At 42.9% G+C, this 22646-nt stretch overlaps 1 protein-coding gene across 1 annotated transcript; it reads right to left on the bottom strand.

Moving 5' to 3' along the window:
• Nucleotides 1-1505: 1505 nt before the first annotated feature.
• LOC114644364 (gastrula zinc finger protein XlCGF57.1-like) lies at nt 1506-21808 on the bottom strand. The gene is made up of 3 exons (XM_028792502.2): nt 21452-21808; nt 11012-11613; nt 1506-3656 (listed from the first exon to the last, which is right to left on the bottom strand). Exons 2-3 carry the CDS (start codon nt 11451-11453, stop codon nt 2104-2106), a joined length of 1995 nt encoding a protein of 664 aa, XP_028648335.1. The 5' UTR covers nt 11454-11613; nt 21452-21808; the 3' UTR covers nt 1506-2103.
• Nucleotides 21809-22646: the final 838 nt, after the last annotated feature.

Raw genomic sequence — 22646 nt, 5'->3', positions numbered from 1 at the left:
TATATTGTTATTTAGTGTTTAAATATGTTTATTTTGCTATCTGAAATTTTGATTTTTGTTTGAGGTATGTGATTACCCCTGCAGGACTGAAATGATATCTCCCTACATCTACAGGGCAGTCCATTTTAGTTTTGTGTGCACCATGGCGTTTTCCATTTTGTGTTAGTAACCTTAAGGCTAGGCATATATATTTTTTTTATTATTTAGTGTTTAAATATGTTTATTTTGCTGTTGGATATTTTGATTTTTGTTCGAGGTGTGCGATTTCCCCTGCAGGACCGAAATGGTATCTCTCTACAGCTAAAGGGAGTCCATTTTAGTTTAGTGTGCACCAAAGCATTTTCCTTTTTGTGTTAGTAACCTTGAGGCTAGATAAAATGGGTTTCTTTTGTTGTTTTTTTTTTGTTAGTTAGTGTTTAAATGTTTATTTTGCTGTTGGAAATTTTGAGTATTGTTCGAGGTGTGTATTTCTCCCTGCATGACCGGTATGGTATCTCCCTGTGTATAGGCAAGGCTGGCGAGGGGAATTGAGACGCCTGTACGGTTGTGGCTGCAAGAGAGGAGGGTTTTTTAATTTTTTTTTTTTTTGATGACTGCTTGTAATGCCAGGAGGACAGCCTTAGCACCAACCCGGAGAAGTTCACTCTAGATACTACAGATCCCTGCAGCCTTCCCTTCCCTGAGCTGCTCCACCACCTGAATGATAGGAGAGATCTGAGAGGAAGAGTCAGGGTGTGCGAGGTCCACCAGGCTAAGAGGTGCCTGGTGGCTGAACAGTAGGTTGATGTTAAGGAGTGGCTTGAGACTCCTGAGAACCAAAAACAGCTCCTGATATTTTATTTTGTTTCTTTGAGGAGTTGTATTTGCAGTAAGGATTGAAACAGAGTCCAATTTTTGTTTGATACCTGAACTAAAAGTGACTGAGTATATATCAGGGTAAGAACCTTGGCATTGTTTTACACATTCTATTTTTCTTCTTTGCATATTCACAATTAGAATTGTTTTTACTCTGGACTGTATTTTTTGTGCAAACATTTACATCAGCAGCTGTTATTTTTACTATGTGGAATAAATAAAAACATTTTTTTTTGTTGTACATCTGCCTCTGTTGTGCTTCTCTTATTACCCCCTCAGTCCTGGATGGTCCCAAACTTCTTGCAGGCCATCTGCTTTAGTAGACAGCTTGTGACAGTGTGCATCAAGAAATTCCCATTACTGGAGATGGTCTGCTGGTGGAGAGTCTTGGGTATTTAAAAAATGAATGAAACCACGGGTGTAAAATGCCAGTGTTCTATCAAAGGTTCTTACACATATAAAGAAATGAAAAGGATAGCAAAATTGTCATACTTGTGGAATTTATTTATTTCCATGAACTTCAGTGGCCACATGCTTTATTTGACAGAGTAATGAGAAAAAAGCAAACCACTTCTGTACAATAGAGAATCACAGGAGACTACAGATGTTGTAACAGTGGTAAATGAAGGGAGAGATCTTTACTTCTGCTCTTTGCCCAATACCTGTTTTTTAATCCTCCGATCTCCTCTCTAGTCGTCATCCCTCACACACAGCACTGGCTGTAAGGTCAGTGGTTTAAGTGTGAGGCTGTGATATTGTGTTCTGTATGCCTTTGAAGTCAAAGATGGTGGCTTAAAGCCTTTATAAATTTGTGATGTACATATTTTTGTCATCTGCCATTACATATCTAAAAGTCCACTGTGATTTTTTTCTAATCATATTTTTCTATTTTAATTGTCTCCCGTAACTGTGTCCTACCACATGTATCTGATTGTGGAATATTCCTTGCAGAAACAAAACAGCAAAGCAGTTTCTCTAGCATGTTAACATGTTGTTATGTCAAGAGTGCATTACACTTGTAGGTTATGGTACCACTTTTTATTTTACTTTTGTCTTATTTTCATACATTTGTTTCAAGTGCTCCCCATAAGACCACTTTCTGGACAAAGTAATAGCCTAAATATCCCCAGGACTCCCAGACAAGCCTCAAGTTTCCTTATACTGTTTCTTCTCAGGCATGGATTCCCAGGTGTCTTCGCACTACTTTCGTTAAATCATTGTTTGACAAATTCGGAGAAGCAATCAGGTTTAATCTGAAGTGTGAATTTTTGCATGTTTCTGAAGACTGCATATTTGTGAGAAGCGTTTCCCACATTGAGAGCAGCAATGAGGTTTGTCTCCAGTGTGAACTTTGGCATGTTTGTGAAGACTACATACCTGGGAAAATCTTTTTCCACATTCAGAGCAGGAATGTGGCTTCTCTCCTGTGTGAACTCGTGTGTGGCTCTGAAGATGGTTTATCTGAGAGAACTGCTTGCCGCATTCAGAACAACGATAAGGTCTTTCTCCAGTGTGAATTCTCGTGTGATTGTTTAGGCTGCTAATTTGTGAAAATCCTTTTCCGCATTCAGAACAGCAGTGAGGTTTCTCTCCCGTGTGAATTCTTGTGTGCCTCTTAAGATTGCTCATTTGCGAAAATCGCTTTCCACATTCAGAGCAGCAATGTGGTTTTTCTCCAGTGTGAATTCTTATGTGGCTCTGCAGACTGTTCAGTTGTGAAAATCGCTTGCCGCATTCAGAGCAGCAATGAGGTTTCTCTCCAAAGTGAATTCTTATGTGTTTCTGAAGATTGTTGCTGTACGAGAATAGTTTGCCACATTCAGAGCAGCAATATGGCTTCTCACCAGTGTGTATTCTAGTGTGTTTCTGAAGATTGGTGCTGTGTGAAAATCGTTTACCACATTCAGAGCAACAATACGGCTTTTCTCCTGTGTGTATTCTTTTGTGGCTCTGAAGACTGCTTATTTGTGAGAAGAGCTTACCACATTCAGAACAACAATGAACTTTCTCTCCAGTATGAATTCGTGTGTGGTTCTGAAGATGACTTATTTGTGCAAATCGTTTGTCACATTCCTTACAGCGATATGGTTTCTCTCCAGTGTGAATTCTCATGTGTTTTTGAAGGCCACTTACAGACGTGAATTGTTTGCCACATTCAGAACAGCAATGAGGTTTCTCTCCAGTGTGAATCCTTCTGTGTATACGAAAACTGCCAATGCGTGAGAATCGTTTGCCACAGTCAGTACAGAAATATGGCTTCTCCCCAGTATGAATTCTTGTATGTTTCTGAAGACTGCTACTGTCAGAGAATAGCTTGCCACATTCAGTACAAGAATACGGCTTCTCACCAGTATGAACTCGTCCATGTTTCCGAAGGCCGCTTAAATCTGAGAACTGTTTACCACATTCAGGGCAGCAATGAGGTTTCACTCCCGCATGGATTCTCTTATGCCTCCTGAGATAATTTCTCTGTGAAAATTGCTTGCCACATTCAGAACAGGAATGTGGTTTCTGTTTCATATGAATCCACTGATGATCCTCACAATCAGATTTACTTTTAAAACTTATCCCACACTCTCGGCAGACATAAAAATCCATAGAGTTTGCATTATACACATATATTTGACTGCTACTGGAATCCAGTCTTTCTAGTTTTACAACAGGCAAAGAGGCTTTTGTTGAACTGTCTGATCCAGAAGTCGATTTCTTCTCAGTTTTATCACATTTTTCAAGATGAGGTCGGCGGTGAAGAGACGTCTTGGTAACTGAAGACTGGGGTGAGCTCTCCTTCTTTTCTCTGCCTGCCATAAGAGAGACACAGAGTTTAGTTCTGACATACATAAAAGCAACAGAACAAGACATTTAAAATAGACACCAGAAGTAAGGTGCTGCCATTCTTGCTGACACAGCAAAGCTATAAAGAAGATCACTCCAAATATAGGAAGCAGTCAGCCTTCTGTCCTCACATTTTTGTTTAAATTGTTTTTGTAGAACAAAACAGTGTTTGTAGAGGGGGAAAAAAGAACTGAAGAAAAAGGAAGTTGATGTGCACAACTCCTCTGGTTGAAAATGAAACCTCTAACAACCAGAACAAAATAAAAAAAGAATTATGTAGATTACTTCAGGCGGCACGGTGGTTCAGTGATAGCGCTGCTGCCTCACAGTAAGGAGACCTGGGTTTGCTTCCTGGGTCCTCCCTGCGTGGAGTTTGCATGTTCTCCCTGTGTCTGCGTGGGTTTCCTCCCACAGTCCAAAGACATGCAGGTTAGGTGCACTGGCGATACTAAACTGTCCCGTCTGTGTGCTTGGTGTGTGTGTGTCCTGTGGTGGGCTGGCGCCCTGCCCGGGATTTGTTCCTGTCTTGCTGGGATTGGCTCCAGCAGACCCACGTGGCCCTGTGTTAGGATACAATGGGATGGATGGATGGATAAATTACTTCAATAATATACACAAACAAATTAAGGAAAGAAGATTGCTTACATAAAACATCCAATACGTTTACTAACCAACAACCATAAAAAATAACTAACGTTAAACACCAGTGACTTCCCATTTCTTTATAACTTGAGCATATCTGCTTTCATAATTACAGTTTCACAGTTTGCTGGGGTCAGATGTCCTGTATGATTAACAATCCGCATGAGGGCGGATTGAAAAGTAAATGAGACAGATTCGTTTGGCAACCCATGGAGCGTCACTCACTTTGCTTCACTCGCAGCTACTCATCCCTCAGCCTCGTCTCTCACACTGCTGCTGGTTTACTCCCAACTGTTCACCTCTCCAGCTGTACTCCAGACCATCTTTTTTTCTTCTTGTCTAATTGCCCCCCATGCAGGCTCCACTTGATAGCACCGATCGGTTGCAAATGAGTGAGTGTCTGCTTATAATTCCAAGAGCTAAACTTAATTAAAAGAAGTGGTGAGGCGGCCTTCTGCTGCTAGGCACCTAAAATCTGGAATAGCTGACCGATAGAAATTCGCCAGGCTAATATAGAAGAGCACTTTAAAAAACTAATAAAAACTCATTACTTTAACATGACTTTCTCAGAGCTTCATTTTAGTATAACCCTGATAAACTATACTGCTCAAAAAAATTAAAGGACCATTTTTAATGAGAGTAAAGTATCAAGTCAATGAAACTTGTGGGCTATTGATCTGCTCAGTGAAGTAGCAGAGGGGCTTGTTCATCAGTTTCAGCTGCTTTGGTGCACTAGAGGGACAACAATGAGACGACCCCCAAAACAGGAATGAATGAATTTCACAGCTGGAGGGAAGCCACTGACATTTTTCCCCTCCTCATCTATTTTGTCACTCGTTTTGTATTTGGCTACAGTCAGTGTCACTACTGTAACTCATTCCTGGTGAGCTAACGCCCCCTGCTGGATACAATGGGCAACAATGGCATCGATTTAGGACACTCTCCACAAAATAAAGTGTGAGGAAAGTGGAGGCCTCTGAAGACTTTATGAATGCACTGTAAGCAATTATGTATGAATTATGTGATTATTAATGAATCGATTTCCTTAAATGGGTAGTTTGAAAGAAGCAGATCAGTAAAATGAATCAAAATGCCCACCAGCCTCTTTTGTTCGCTCGCAGTCTGCCTGGCTACAATAAAGTTGGAATAGCCACAGGCAGAGCACAAGCATGTATAAGGGTTAAAGGCTTTAGACTTCAAATCTTGAGGATGTGGGTTCAAATCCCACTACTGACACCATGTGACCCTGAGCAAGTCACCTGACCTGCCTGTGTAACCAATTGTATCTCAAATGTTGTAAGTCACCCTTGCAATTAAAGAAACTAGGGGGCTTTGCCCAGCTCACTTTGCTCGCCCTTGTACTGAATGGTTTATTTTGATAATTAGGAATTATTATGTACCTTACTCTAATGTGGGTAGCGCTGCTGCCTCGCAGTTGGGAGATCTGGGGACCTGGGTTCGCTTCCCGGGTCCGCGCCCTGCGTGGAGTTTGCATGTTCTCCCGTGTCTGCATGGGTTTCCTCCGGGCGCTCCGGTTTCCTCCCACAGTCCAAAGACATGCAGGTGAGGTGTCTGGGCGATTCTAAAGTGTGTGCTTGGTGTGTGGGTGTGTTTGTGTGTGTGTCCTGCGGTGGTGTTGGCACCCTGCCAGGATTGGTTCCCTGCTTGTGCCCTGGTTTGGCTGGGATTGGCTCCACAGACCCCCGTGACCCTGTGTTCGGGATTCAGCGGGTTGGAAAATGGATGGAATGGGATGGGATGAAGGCAGGGCCACCATGACATCACTCCAGCTGAGCCCACACTCTGCCTTTTTATAGCCAGAGCTGAGAAAGCTTGAGCAGGAAAATTAGGGTTAGACACCTGACAGGAAGATCCAGAAAGGAAGACGTATTGATAACAAGGCTCAGGTTTGGTCACGCTGGGTTAAATTCTACTTTAAAAATCAGTGGAAAAACAGGTGAATGATATGTTCAAACAGTAGAACAAGTGATAATGGAGTGGAGTAAATATTCTGTAGAGTGGGAGAGGATGTTCAGCAAAATAACAGGAAGACAAGGAGATGTTAACATTAGGAACTTGTTTGTGTTCACGGAAACCTGGCTTAATTCATGCATACTGGACTCAGCTATTGAGCTGACAGGACTAGAGACTCTGGTAAGAGCGTATGTGTGTACATCAATAATAACTGGTGCGCGGACACAGTGACAGTGGATAGCCACTGCTCCCCTGACTTGGAGTACATGACTGTGAAATGTAGACCTATCTATTTACTGTAGGAGTTCAATGTGGTAATGATCATCGTTGTTTACATACAGTGCATCCGGAAAGTATTCCCAGCGCATCACTTTTTCCACCTTTTGTTATGTTACAGCCTTATTCCAAAATGGATTAAATTCATTTTTTTCCTCAGAATTCTACACACAACACCCCATTAATGACAACGTGAAAAAAGTTTACTTGAGGTTTTTGCAAATTTATTAAAAATAAAAAAACAGAAGCGTCGGTGCACAGCCATTTTAAGATCTCTCCAGAGATGTTCAATCAGGATCAAGTCTGGGCTCTGGCTGGGCCCACTCAAGGACATTCACAGAGTTGTCCTGAAGCCACTCCTTTGATATCTTGGCTGTGTGCTTAGGGTCGTTGTCGTGCTGAAAGATGAACCGTCGCCCCAGTCTGAGGTCAAGAGCGCTCTGGAGCAGGTTTTCATCCAGATGTCTCTGTACATTGCTGCAGTCATCTTTCCCTTTATCCTGACTAGTCTCCCAGTTCCTGCCGCTGAAAAACATCCCCCACAGCATGATGCTGCCACCCACCATGCTTCACTGTAGGGATGGTGCCAGGTTTTCCCCAAATGTGACGCCTGGCATTCACACCAAAGAGTTCAATCTTTGTCTCATCAGACCAGAGAATTTTCTTTCTCGTGGTCTGAGAGTCCTTCAGGTGCCTTTTGGCAAACTCCAGGTGGGCTGCCATGTGCCTTTTACTAAGGAGTGGCTTCCGTCTGGCTACTCTACCATACAGGCCTGATTAGTGGATTGCTGCAGAGATGGTTGTCCTTCTGGAAGGTTCTCCTCTCTCCACAGAGGACCTCTGGAGCTCTGACAGAATGACTATCGGGTTCTTGGTCACCTCCCTGACTAAGGCCCTTCTCCCCCGATTGCTCAGTTTAGATGGCCGGCCAGCTCTAGAAAGAGGTGGTTTCGAACTTCTTCCACTTACGGATGATGGAGGCCACTGTGCTCATTGGGACCTTCAAAGCAGCAGAAATTTTTCTGTAACCTTCCCCAGATTTGTGCCTTGAGACAATCCTGTCTAGGAGGTCTACAGACAATTCCTTTGACTTCATGCTTGGTTTGTGCTCTGACATGAACTGTCAACTGTGGGACCTTCTATAGACAGGTGTGTGCCTTTCCAAATCAGGTCCAGTCAACTGAACTTACCACAGGTGGACTCCAATTAAGCTGCAGAAACATCTCAAGGATGATCAGTGGAAACAGGAGGCACCTGAGCTCAATTTTGAGCTTCATGGCAAAGGCTGTGAATACTTATGTACATGTGCTTTCTCCATTTTTCTATTTTTAATAAATTTGCGAAAACCTTAAGTAAACTTTTTTCATGTTGTCATTATGGGGTGTTATGTGTAGAATTTTGAGGAAAAAAAATGAATTTAATCCATTTTGGAATAAGGCTGTAACATAACAAAATGTGGAAAAAGTGATGCGCTGTGCATACTTTCTGGATGCACTGTATCACCAGCTGCTAATACTAACTTGGCTGTGAGACATTTATACAGCAGCATTAGCAGCCAACAGAGCCGCTACCCTGATGCAGTGTTCATTATCCCAGGGGACTTTAATCATGTGGATTTAAAAGCAGTTCTCCCCAGACTCCACCAGCATGTAAAGTGTGCTACTAGAGGAGCCAACACACTGGACAAGGTCTACTCAAACATCAAGCTGGGCTACACAGCTAAACAGCTTCCACACCTGGCCAGTCTGACCACATGTCACTGCCGATGATTCCTACATACACCCCTCTCCGCAAATCTGCTCTTACCACCACAAGATCCATCACAACCTGGCCTGATGACGCCTCTCTGCAGCTGCAGCACTGCTTCAGCAGGACTAACTGGGACATTTTTGAAAGTCCAGACCTGGAACTCAACACCGACAGTGTATTGTGTTACATCAAAACCTGCATTGACACTGTCACAGTGGAGAAACGTATCCGTGTCTATCCAAACCAGAAGCCCTGGATGACAAGAGAGGTTCAGTGGCTGCTAAAGGAAAGGAACACTGCCTTTAGGTGTGGTGACAAGACTCTCTACAGCATGACACTGTCCAACCTGAAGAGAGGCTTTGGAAAGGCTAAGAGGGACTACAGGAGAAGGATTGAGGAGCACCTGGACAGTAATAACAGCAGGCAGGTTTGGCAGGAAGTCCAGCACTTCACCAACTACAGGACCAGCCATGGAGCTGCTGAAGGTGACGCCTCAATGGCAGAGGAGCTGAACCACTTCTTTGCTCGCTTTAAGGTGGAACCACCAGATGCAGCTGTTACACACACAGCAGCAACTCACAACAACATCACCCCCTCCCTTAGGGTGGAGGAACACGAGGTGAGACGCTCGCTCTAGGCTGTCAATCCTAGGAAGGCAGCAGGTCCCGATGGTGTCCCTGGATGTGTGTTGATGGTGTGTCAAGTCAAAACAGTAGAGTAAGGATAGGAATTCATTTCTCAGCTTAGATGTGGGGATGTCAATATGGATGTTGAAATCACCAAGAAGAATGACTCTCAGGGAAAAGGAACTTAAGTGGGTTAATAGTTTAGTCAGATCAGATGCATTGTATTTTGGACGACAATAAAGAACAATGAGTAAGATAGGACCTGATTTCGTTATTAGTTTAAGAGCCAGACATTTGAAAGACAATGGACAGTCAATTGGGATTCTTTTGATGTTTAACTCCACTCTGACAATTACTGCAAGTCCTCCACCTTGTCTTGAGCTACAAGGCTCCATGAGGAAAGTGAATCCAGATGGTGTCGCTTCCGTGTGAGACGTAAATTCATTTGGTTTTTGCCATGTCTCCGTTAAGCACAGCATATCAAGTTTGGTGTCAATGATGAATTCTGACAGCACCAATGCCTTGCCATTAAGAGATCTCGAATTAAACAATGCAATATTAGTTGATGAGGCTTCTTTTTGCACAGTGCCGTGACCGGAGTTTATTTTCACATACTGTAAATTTGGCACACTGACACTTCTATTTCCAGGGCCATGAATAGGATGGTGTATTCCTGAGCAAAAGCTGCCAGTGATCTTTTCATTCATAGCCTGGCGGTGGCGGTGACCTCACCCGCGATTTACATATTTTCGGGTGCCGCAAAATACCGGTGTCTTTTAGGATATTCCAGTCAGACCATTTGCTCTGGACAAACTGTTTAATATGAAGGAGTCACGAGAGTATTTTAGCATGATACTGAGCAATACTTGATAGCAGTGGAGAAGCAGCCCAGCACAGCGGAGCTGGCGAGACGGGCGGGGTGTGGTGGCGCAGATGAGTGGCGATAGCAATGCAGCAGAAAGCATAGCAGGAGGAGGAAGCAGGGTTTGGAGGTTCCAACATACAGCCACAAACAAGTAACGCTAGGTATTACTGGTGTGATCACTCAGGCACCACAAGCCAGGTGGGTGTGAACATCAGATCAGTTCTTAGTCATAAAGCACAATAAAATGAATCGAGAGCAGACCAGCGTAGCAACTATAATCAAGGAGACAGATCATACCAAGCTCCTAGATCGCCAAGGTACAAAGAAATGTTCGTAGGTCTCATAACGTGATCTACAGATTCAGTTGTTGCCAGTCAAGGTAAAGTCCATAATGTCCATAAAAATTAATCCAAATCCATACAATTCGAACTATACGTACAATAAAGAAAATAAAACAAGCATAAAAAAGTGCAGGATTAAGGCGAATTTAACGAAAAGTGTTGTTAACCGGTAGGAGCGGCAACAGCATGCATGCGCCAGCGTCCCCTCCTCTGTCTTCTGTCTTCCTCCTAGGGATATGGCCGGGTAGTTAATTATTAGCAATGAAACAAAGCCAGTCTTTGTAAGTGTAATATGCAGTAAATGAATGGAAGCGTTTTTTAAAGAAAAGTACATGCAGCACAGATGAATGCCATGGCTGATTCTCAACTTTTTTTTTTTGACTGAGGGCTACAGTTCTAGTTCTCATCAACCTGCTTCTTTAGAAATTACACTAAATATGTGGCTTACATGTGAAACAGAATGCACATGTTTAGCCATCTTTTTAAATAATATTTTTAAAATCAAATCTATACAGAAAAAAGAAAAAAAAACTAAAGAAGATGAGCAATGAATGATGAGGAACTATAAACCTTTTTTTTTTTACAATTAGTAAGAACAAATCTAACCCCCTGCCCCTTACCACCATGTTTGTGTAACGCATAATTACAAATAGCCTCAACAGTTTACTTGGACAGCATTGTCAATAAAATTGCAAACTTTTCATAAATAGCAAATGCCATCATTAGTGACCTTTCTTATGGTGTTTAAATAAGGGAGCTGAGTGAGGACACAACACCTTTGGCATTGCACACCGCAGCCCAAAAACACAACTCACATAGAACAATGTCGCTTTAAGAACATCACTTACATATTCCAGGCTTCCTTGTAGATGACGGTTGTTCTTTAGTGTCTTTCTTGTGAAGTATTCCCCCCTCATTCTTCTCTGCAAGTTCAGGTAATTCGGCATTCAGTTTAACAGAAGGCTGTTGAGGAAAGCGATTCTCAGTACTGGATTCTACACAAGGCATCTCCTTTTGCAATGCTGGACATGACTGTAAACTGGAGGCACTCTCTATAGATGAATCTTCCTTAAAAATGTTAAACATTTTGCGTTTCTGCACTTCATGGCCATCGGGGCCATGCCCTGAATCCTCCACTTTAATGTCAAAGAAGGCCTCCCCTGGCTCCTCTTTGACTGTGGAAATATTTCTTTCGCATTCCTCCAGTTTCACACGGGGACTGTGCAGTGGAAGGTGGGTAGGCTCCCACTCACAGTCCTCTTCTTTGATGCGGGACAGTGTCTCCTCCATGACGCCTTGTCCGGGTGAGAACACGTTCAGCAGGTTCCCTTCAGTTCCCCAGTGTCTGTGCCTTGATCTGCAGGATGTCCTTTCACATTCAGAGTCCTGGCTTGGAGGCCATTACCCATTACATGTTGCAACCTTATCAAAGTGGAAAAGTAGCAGCTTTCTGTGACAGGGGGAGAATACAAAAAAATGAGTTATATAATTGCTATTAAAATGATCTCAAAATAAATATTCAATGACCATATAGTCAGTTAACAAAGAGAATTAAAATGCAGCCCACTCTTTGGATGGAGAACTTGCTAGGAAAGTACGAGCTAAGGGCACAAATTGAAAAAGTGTGTTTTATATTTACACAAATATTTCATTCTGGAATCCATTAATCCAACAAATCACAGCCAGATTACTTAAGTGCAAAAATTATAACAGATATAAAATTCCTGGCTACACTGTTTCAAATTCATATGTATTTACCATCTTAAGAGCAGCTCTCTCAGTTGTGACCTTTAAAAGCCTGGTGCTTTATACTCCTACATGTGTGAATCAGCACTACGAACAAATACTACACCATAAACCAACAATTTCAAACCTGCTGAAAGGAAAACTCTTCCCAAAAAATGTCTGTCTATTATATAAAAAAATCTTGGGTCGAGATGTGATCATCTCGGAGAGACACTTTGACGTCACGCGAGACTAGACATTACAACCTTTGGAAGCAAGACCCGTGAGACGGTGACTTTTGCACGTCACACCCTACTTACAAACAATTTTACACAAGATCACAGACATCTAACCTCGCAGTTGTTGGAATGCTTTTGGCAGACACATTTCATGTGCTCCCAGCTCTTAAAAATGTTTTACGTTCTAGAGGGCATGTGAACGACTAAGCGAAGAAGAAAGAGCACCGCATCAGAAAGAGACACAAAAGTGTTGGAGAGAAAAGAAGGCAAAAAAGGATGCACAAGAGAACAATAATAATCAATGTGCAAATTCGGAAAATAATAATCAGCCCAGACATCCCGCGAGAGACACTTTAACATCCCGCAAGACAAAGCAGCTGAGAGAAAAGAACAGCTGCTGTACAGGCTTTGAAATGATCAACAGGTGATCCGTCCACATCTCTAAAGCGTGCGTTCAGCCACCTCTTTCACAACACGAGCAGCACAGATGCGAAGTGGCTGGCGTGTGGTGCTCCCCAGGGTGGGAGGGGAGGGGGAGTGTTCACAAAGCGAGCAGGGGGCAAAGCCCCCTCGTATATTGACTTTTTCAATGTGTTACTTATCTCATGTAGTTTGTGGTAATATCGGACAAACGTTTTTAATCCCACAAGTCACATAGGATTGTTAACCCAGCCACAGGGGATGCAAAATCCAGTGTGTTTCTTTGTGCCAGTCCCAAGCCGGGATAAATGAGGAGGGTTACGTCAGGAAGGGCATCTGGCGTAAAATTTTGCCAAATCAATATGCGGACTACAATACAAAGAAGAAGTCACATAGGATTGCTATTTTGAATTGAAAATCTGCCCTCCGTCTCATTCACTGGACAACAGTCTTATCTTCAAATCGAAATCTCAGATCATTGTGACTTTCTCCTGTTTATGATGTAAGCTGATTTTTTCTAGAAGCATCTATTTAACATTTTGGCAAAAAGGCAGTTTTGTGTTTACAAGTGGATAACTGACATGTGGATTATTTGACACCAGTAATATCACTTTTCTTTTTTCTCTTAGATGTTTTTCAAATCATTTGCCATTGTACAAATGATTTTCAGGTCACTTTTGATTTTCTGGAACAAGTAAAAATGACAGGGTGCTAAATCGGGCAAATAGGGAGGATGATCAAGGACAGGAATGTTTTTGTCAGTCCAAAACTACTTTACAGAAAAAGCATCGTACGTGGGAGCATTATCTCGTCTTGTCTCACTGCTCACTTTTTTTCACCTGACATTATCGCAGCAAATTGTTGTGCAAATACTGACCGAGCTATTCACAGGATATACCTAGCCAGTCGGCGGTTTGAGAGGGTGTGTAGGAGGGGATATACAGTGGTGTGAAAAACTATTTGCCCCCTTCCTGATTTCTTATTTTTTTGCATGTTTGTCACACAAAATGTTTCTGATCATCAAACACATTTAACCATTAGTCAAATATAACACAAGTAAACACAAAATGCAGTTTGTAAATGGTGGTTTTTATTATTTAGGGAGAAAAAAAAATCCAAACCTACATGGCCCTGTGTGAAAAAGTAATTGCCCCCTGAACCTAATAACTGGTTGGGCCACCCTTAGCAGCAATAACTGCAATCAAGCGTTTGCGATAACTTGCAATGAGTCTTTTACAGCGCTCTGGAGGAATTTTGGCCCACTCATCTTTGCAAAATTGTTGTAATTCAGCTTTATTTGAGGGTTTTCTAGCATGAACCGCCTTTTTAAGGTCATGCCATAGCATCTCAATTGGATTCAGGTCAGGACTTTGACTAGGCCACTCCAAAGTCTTCATTTTGTTTTTCTTCAGCCATTCAGAGGTGGATTTGCTGGTGTGTTTTGGGTCATTGTCCCTGTTGCAGCACCCAAGATCGCTTCAGCTTGAGTTGACGAACAGATGGCCGGACATTCTCCTTCAGGATTTTTTGGTAGACAGTAGAATTCATGGTTCCATCTATCACAGCAAGCCTTCCAGGTCCTGAAGCAGCAAAACAACCCCAGACCATCACACTACCACCACCATATTTTACTGTTGGTATGATGTTCTTTTTCTGAAATGCTGTGTTCCTTCTACGCCAGATGTAACGGGACATTTGCCTTCCAAAAAGTTCAACTTTTGTCTCATCAGTCCACAAGGTATTTTCCCAAAAGTCTTGGCAATCATTGAGATGTTTCTTAGCAAAATTGAGACGAGCCCTAATGTTCTTTTTGCTTAACAGTGGTTTGCGTCTTGGACATCTGCCATGCAGGCCGTTTTTGCTCAGTCTCTTTCTTATGGTGGAGTCGTGAACACTGACCTTAATTGAGGCAAGTGAGGCCTGCAGTTCTTTAGATGTTGTCCTGGGGTCTTTTGTGACCTCTCGGATGAGTCGTCTCTGCGCTCTTGGGGTAATTTTGGTCGGCCGGCCACTCCTGGGAAGGTTCACCATTGTTCCATGTTTTTGCCATTTGTGGATAATGGCTCTCACTGTGGTTCGCTGGAGTCCCAAAGCTTTAGAAATGACTTTATAACCTTTACCAGACTGATAGATCTCAATTACTTCTGTTCTCATTTGTTCCTGAATTTCTTTGGCTCTTGGCATGATGTCTAGCTTTTGAGGTGCTTTTGGTCTACTTCTCTGTCTCAGGCAGCTCCTATTTAAGTGATTTCTTGATTGAAACAGGTGTGGCAGTAATCAGGCCTGGGGGTGGCTATGGAAATTGAACTCAGGTGTGATACACCACAGTTAGGTTATTTTTTAACAAGGGGGCAATTACTTTTTCACACAGGGCCATGTAGGTTTGGATTTTTTTTCTCCCTAAATAATAAAAACCATCATTTAAAAACTGCATTTTGTGTTTACTTGTGTTATATTTGACTAATGGTTAAATGTGTTTGATGATCAGAACCATTTTGTGTGATAAACATGCAAAAGAATAAGAAATCAGGAAGGGGGGCAAATAGTTTTTCACACCACTGTAGTTCCCAGTCCGGTTATTATTGTATCACACCTCGTGTGTATATATATATATATTGCATAGTTTACTGTCAAATAATGCAAAGAGTACGCGACACGTGTTTCGCCCTCATTTGGGCTCATCAGGCATACACACTCTGCTGCTTCCCTCTCAGGGATCGAACCTTGGACGTCAGCATCAGAGACAAAGCCCCTTTACGCTGCGCCACGGTGTGTGGTTCATTTATTTGACAGCCTGTAGGTCAGAGTAATTACATTCATAGCATTCTTAGTCTGAGTCACCACCCACACAATTCAGGTCGTCAAGACTCAGACTATGAATGCAATGAATATATATTTATATATTGTGACGCCTGGTTGGTATGGGGACCATGGGAACGGAACATGGAAGCTCATCCCTACAGGGGCCCATGGTCACCGCCAGGGGGTGCCCAGATGCCTAAGAAGCCTTGGACGTCAGCACTTCCGCCACACCCAGAGGTGCTGGTGGAAGGAAAACCAGGGACTCCCAGGGTGCTTCCGGGTGCTTGTGTGGCACTTCCGCCACACCAGGAGCTCAACGGGAGGCACCTCCGGGTAGACATAAAAGGGGCCGCCTCCCTCCATTCGTCAGCTGGAGTCGGGTGGAAGAGGACAGAGCTCGGAGGACAGGAGTGGAGGCGGTGAAGGAAGGCAAGGAATGGAAAAGGCCCGGACTGAGGGTGTGTAGTGCAGGGGCACCGGGTTGTGTGCGGACACTGTAAATAATGTAAATAGAAATAAACTGTGTGTGGTGTTTAAACCTTCGGTGTCCGCCTGTCAGTGTCAGGGCTGGTTCCTAGGGTGTCCCAAAATTAACGCAAGATTTGAATTTGGCGCCATTTGTGCGGTAAAGTGTTGCCAACGAAAAAAAAAGACAGTGTGACAGCTCACAGTTCAGGGTTATTAAAAATGGAGCGCTACACGGAAGAACAACGCGTTTTCATTGTTGAGCAATATTTTAAAAAGAACGAAGGTTTGGCAGCTACAGTTCGCAATTTTCGTACAAAATATGGTCGGAATAGTGATTTAACTTCATCAACTGTGAAGAGATTAATTAAAAAATTCAGGGAGACTGGATCAATTAGTGATTTTATACACTCTGGCTGTCCTTCAACAAGTCGTTCAACACAAAACATCGAAGCAGTTCGTGAAAGTGTTGCTGAGAGTCCAGGAACATCAATTCGGCACTGTGGTCAAGAATTGAACATTTCCAGAAGCTCTCTACAGCGTATTCTCATGAAAGATTTGCATCCTCATGCTTACAAAGTTCAATTGAGTCAAGAACTGAAGCCTACTGACCACGCACAGCGAAGAGAGTTCGTTGAATGGATTTTGGAACGACAACAAGTGAATGCCGATTTTTTGAACAAAATCATCTTCAGCGATGAGGCTCATTTTCATCTTGATGGCTTCGTTAATCATAAAAATTGCTGCATTTGGGGTTCAGAAAATCCACGAGTGATTGTTTGAAGTATAAGGTTTATGCCATCAAGCCCATGACCACCCATGCCTTGAAGGAGGAAATTAAGTGCTGTATCAATGAAATTCAGCCACATTTATGCAAAACAGTCATGGAAAATTTGTATGTGCCAGCAAAGCCGTGGAGGCCATTTAGCCGATATGCTATTCCATACATAACTCTATACTGTATTCTTTATGAATCAATTAAAAATTTACAATTTTTAATTAAAAACCTGTGTTCTCCATCGAAATTACTTCTTGCGTGAATTTTGGGACACCCTCTATATATGCACACACACATTTACATATATACCTCTCTATTATATAAAAAAATCCTTCGACTCAACCAGACTTTTTGGGGATGAGACTTTTTCGAGTCCTGTAAGACGAGCCTTTTGCCTTCAGATTTTTTCAAGTCCTGCCCTCCTCTCAAACCTTTTCAAATAAGTCCTCTCACCTCTCATTTGTGTGAATGCTTTTGTCAGACACACTTCCTGCTCTCTCAGCTCTTATCAATTTTAATGTTTTCCTCACTTTAAGTTCCCAATTAAAGAAGACGTATTATGTCCAAATCTTATTGAAGAATTTCATCACGAAGGGTTATCAACAGAAAAAATGAGGTTACATGGCAAATTGGTTAAATGTGTATCAGCAGACTATGCTGAAACAGTTGGTGGTGATGGTGCAGAAGATGAAAACATCAACTTACAATATCCCAAAGAATATCTACAACCGTTAACACTGTACGGTCTTCCACCGAACGAATTACTGTAGAAAGAAGGATGTATCCAAAAAAGGTAATGTAGGAAATCTTCAGTGTGGAGGTGGAGGACGAATGAGCACTGGACAACATTGTTGAAACAATGTGCTGGCTGTGAGGACAGGCCACCTGATGCTTGCCATGCACTCCTGAAAATCCTGGTTCTTTAATGGCACCTTATGGGTTCTTTACGGAGTTGTGTGATTTCTCCTAGAACTATTGCTTGACAAGGCCCAATTTCATTCTGAGAAGGGTTCTTTGCATATGAAGTTGGTTCTTTGTGCTTTGAAAAACTTCCTAATATGATGAAAAATACCTGAAAATTGTAATGTGTGGTAGGCTATCTAGCAGGACACTAACGAGTTAAAAAAACCTGCACTTAGCCTGTGTTATTGTATGCATCGAGAGTCCTTTTAAAATCAGGAGCTATTGGTATTTCCATAATCTTTTAGACCTATCCATGATTGCTTACTGTATGGAGCCTGTTACAGATCTAAATAAAAAAAAGTTTTTTTCTGGAACCTTCATGTGGATGGATGTTTTGGGATCCAAAAATGGTTCCCCTATGGCAGGGATCTCAAAGTCCGGTCCTGGAGGGCCGCAGTGTCTTCAGGTTTTCATTCTAACCCTTTTCTTAATTGGTGACCAGTTTTTGCTGCTAATTAACTCCTTTTCCATTCATTTTAATTGACTTGGTTGTTTTTTAAGATTTGTGCCCCTGAATGTCTTGATTGTTCCTCTTTTCTTAAATGGCCACCCAAACAGAAATGAAATGGGAAGCGAGTGAAGCAATATAAGACCAACCAAGTCAGGTCCTCAAACTCCAGCCAGTTGCTTCATTAGGCGCCGAGTCTTGTCGTTCATTAAACCCGTTCTTTAATTCCATGGCTTGTTGCTGCTCTCATTGTGCAATAGCAGACATTTCTGAAATTGTTGATTTTCTCTTTTCTAAGATCACTGATAAAATGTTTTGGGGACCTGAGCAGATCAACATTCCTGAGACCTTCACCATTGTTTATTTTCAGATATTGTTTGATCGACACAATTTGCTGCTCATGTTTTGGCTCATTTTGTATCTCAATATTGTTTGACAGCTAATTAAGGAAAAAGAAACAAGGAAGGGGTCTGAGTCTTCAAGAGCAAGTCAAATAAATGGAATGTAAAAGGAGTTAATTCGCAGCAAAAACAGGTTACTAATTTAGAAAAGAGTTAGAATGAAAATCTGCAGCCACTGTGGCCCTCCAGCACCGGAGTTTGAGAACCCTGGTCTTTGCACTTTAGTACTTGCTGGCCCCATTCTGTGATTTTATGAGGTCTACCACTTGGTAGCTGAGCTCTCATTGCTCCTCGATACATCCAATTCATAATAATAAAACTTACAGTTGACCAGGACAGCAGAAAGTGACGTGGCAAAGGTAACATCGTATGACAGTGCCAAGTTTAAAGTCACTAAGCACTTCAGTATGACCCAATGGAGGTTGTATGGCTAGGGGTTTGTTTTGATGCCTCCGTGAACAATGAAACCGCTGAACTCAGTCATTGGGTGGGTGTGTGGGTGGGCATGGCCTGTGAAGAGATTTTTCTATCCCTGTCACTTGAGAGACAAAGCATAAGGTGTGATGTCGATCATGATATGTGGCCTGAAGCAGAAGAGAGACTGGATATGCCATGGAGGTCCAATCATATTGTTTTACAGTAATAGATACTGTAGACAATGTGTAGTCGCTGCTCTGATTACTGGTTACTCTTATGTTACTGTGCCCTAACCCTACTTCATTTGTCTACATTAACATACATTCACCGGCCACTTTATTAGGTACACCTGTTTGACTGCTTGTTAACACAAATTGCTAATCAGCCAATCACATGGCAGCAACTCAATGCCTTTCAGTCTGTAGACATCATCAAGACGACCTGCTGACGTTCAAACCAAGCATCAGAATAAAGAAGAGAAGTGACTCTGAACATGGCATGGTTGTTGGTCTGGGATTTTCATGCACAACCAACTCTAGGGTTTACAGCGAATGGTCTGAAAAAGGGAAAATATTGACTGAGCAGCAGTTCTCCAGGTGGAAATGCCTTGTTGATGCCAGAGGTCAGAGGAGAATGGCCAGACTGGATTGAGCTGACAGAAAGGCAACAGGAACTCAAATAAGCATTCGTTACAAGCGAGGTCAGCAGAAGAGCAGCTCTGAACACACAAAATGTCAAACCTTGAAGCAGGAGACCACACGGACTGCTACTCCTGTCACCTAAGAACAGGCAACTGAGGCTACAATTCACATGGGCTCACCAAAATTGGACAGTAGAAGACTGGGAAAATGTTGGCTGGTCTGATGAGTCTCGATTTCTGCTGCGACTTGCAGATGGTCAGGTCAACAACATGAAAGCATGGATCCATTCTGCCTTGTTTCAGCGGTTCGGGCTGGTGGTGTGGTGTAATGGTGTGGGAGATATCTTTCTTGCCATACTTTGGTCCCCTTAGTACCAACTGAACATTGTTTAACTGTCACACCCTACCTGTGTATTGTTGCTGACCATGTCGATCCTTTAATGACCACAGCATGCCCATCTTCGGAAGGCTCCTTCCAGCACCATAATGTGCCACGTCACAAAGCTCAGATCATCTCAAACTGGCTTCTTGAACATGACGATCAGTTCACTGGACTCCAATGGCCTCCACGGTCACCAGATCTCAATCCAACACAGCAACTTTGGGATGTGGTAGAATGGGAGATTCACGTCATGAATGTGCAGCAACTGTGTGATGCTATCATGTCAGTATGGACCACAATCTGTGAGAAATGTTTCCAGCACCTGGTTGAATCGATGCCATGAAGAATTACGGCAGTTCTGAAGGCAAAAGGGACTCCAACCCGGGACTAGCAAGGTGTACCTAATAATGTGGTCGGCGAGTATATATTGCAATGTTGCCGTTTTTCACTACAGAGTAATATCTGAGCTGTTTTTGTGTTTATTTCCTGTATTGGTTTCATGTTTTTAACTTGATCAATAAATTTACAGTTACGTTCATACAGTAAATTTGTGTGTGTGTGTAGCGGGTTGCATAACGGATGGATGGATTTTGTTCTTATGAGTCATAAAATTTTGATGCTTTCTTATTTGTTCCAAATACCAAATTATTGTGCAGAACAGAAAGAGAGTAATGCGGTATATGTGTCTGTGAGCGTTGAAAAGAAGCGTAGCATTTGCCGAGGGTGTTGAGATGATCGATCAACTTTCTGCATTTTGATGCATTTGAGTGACTGTTGAGAGAGTTTTAGGGCCGCCCGCACAGATGGGCTATTATTTTGTAAAATGCTTTTAACAACTTTTAACTGACGTGTGAAATCTGTCAAATCGACTGTGAAAAATCGCAAACGCCTTTCTTCGCACTCCCTCCAGTTTGGTGTATTTAAAATCAGCTCGTGCAGCTGCGGTCTGGTCTATCGCCCTCCACCTACTAGCGAGTCTTATCCGGCCACATTAACACCAAAGAAACCGCAAAGGCAAATCCGATCGTTCCTTTTCTTTTCTTTTTTTTTTTAAGTTCCGATCTTTTGTCTCGCTGAAAACGCATAAGACACGAATTCGACCGGTAAGTGAAAGTTGAACTTGAGCCTTGAAGGGTGACCTCGAAACTTAACGATTCAAACAAAGGGGATCACGTGGAAACAAAACAGCGCATGCTTCTAACATCCTAGTTGGATTGCTTGTAGTCCCTCTCGGTCAGGTCAGTTGGGTGTTTATTTTAACAAATGTTCTTCTTCCCGGGATCGAACTCCGTCAACAGTCTCCCTCAAGTGATCAAACCTCTGCTTATGTTATCAGTCAACTTTCCACCCCCACCGGCGTCGCTCGCTTTTAGCCGATGACGTTACGCAGCGACGTCGCAGAGACAGTGACGTGATGAAAAAAATCATTGCAGATTTAATTATCTTTACAAAGCTTGCAATCCACAACTCAAAATTTACAGTCACATACAAGTTCACGTCTCGATTCCAGGCTTGTTTTTACGTGTCATTTTGCTGCTTACATAACAAAACAAAAGGATTTGCACCAAGCGTTATTTAAAAAGAAAATCAGATTTGTCTTGTACTAACCTGGCTGAACTGCTGCGGTACAAGGACAGACTTTTATACGACCAATGGCCTCTTCACTGCCCGGGATTCCCTCCTGCCTGTCCGCGAAGCGTCCTCGTTTCTTTGCGAGACTCCCGCATGCGCAGTACTACATTCCTGCCTTTTTTTTTTTCTCGCTTTCAGGGATTCTGTCCCAGGCTGCTGCCCTGCTACCGTCCTCAGCTTCTCCTTCTCGTCTCAGTTCTGCCGTCTTCACGCACTCGTCACTTGTCTCATAATTCTTACTGCGGACATAGCTGTCCAGCCGAGACGGACACTCTCCGTAAAGCTAAATAGATGTCGTCGTCGTCGTCGTTATCGCTACCGCCTCCTTTTTTTGTCTTCGTTCGAATTTGTTTGACAGACCGAATTTACACTCAATGATCTCTTACCGCCATCTACAGGATGGAGGTTCACGCTTTGTATTTCTGAAATACCGCACGTCAACTTGACATATTCCATCCATCCATCCATTTTCCAACCCGCTGAATCCGAACACATGGTCACGGGGGTCTGCTGGAGCCAATCCCACCCAACACAGGGCGCAAGGCAGGGAACCAATCCCGGGCAGGGCGCCAACCCACCGCAGGACACACACACACCAAGCACACACTAGGGCCAATTTAGAATCGCCAGTCGACCTAACCTGCATGTCTTTGGACTATGGGAGGAAACCGGAGCACCCGGAGGAAACAAACCCAGACGTGGGGAGAACATGCAAACTCCACGCAGGGAGGACACTGGACATATTCTGCTAAATACAATTCAGTTTCTCGGAATGGTGTACATTGTATGGCCAAAAGTATTCAGTGGTTTCACTGTTCATGGAGGCATCAAAACAAACCCCTAGACATTCAATCTCCATTGGGTCGTACTGAAGTGCTTAGTGACTTTAAACTTGGCACTGTCATATGATTTTACCTTTGCCACGTCAGTTTCTGCTGTCCTGGGGCCTCATGTATAACGCCGTGCGTAGAACTCACACTATAACATGGCGTAAGCACAAAAGCGGGAATGTGCGTACGCACAGAAAAATCCAGATGCAGGAATCTGTACGTACACAAACTTTCACGTTCTTCCAATACATAAATCCCGATCAGCGTGAAAAGTAACGTACGTGCACGCGCCTTCTGTCCCGCCCCAACTCCTCCCAGAATTACGCCTCTTTGAATATCCA

The sequence above is a fragment of the Erpetoichthys calabaricus genome, chromosome 5, assembly GCF_900747795.2.
Source record: "Erpetoichthys calabaricus chromosome 5, fErpCal1.3, whole genome shotgun sequence".
Classification (NCBI taxonomy): domain Eukaryota; kingdom Metazoa; phylum Chordata; class Cladistia; order Polypteriformes; family Polypteridae; genus Erpetoichthys; species Erpetoichthys calabaricus.
The sequence above is the reverse complement of the archived record's forward strand: the minus strand, read 5'-3'. Positions and strand labels throughout refer to the sequence as shown.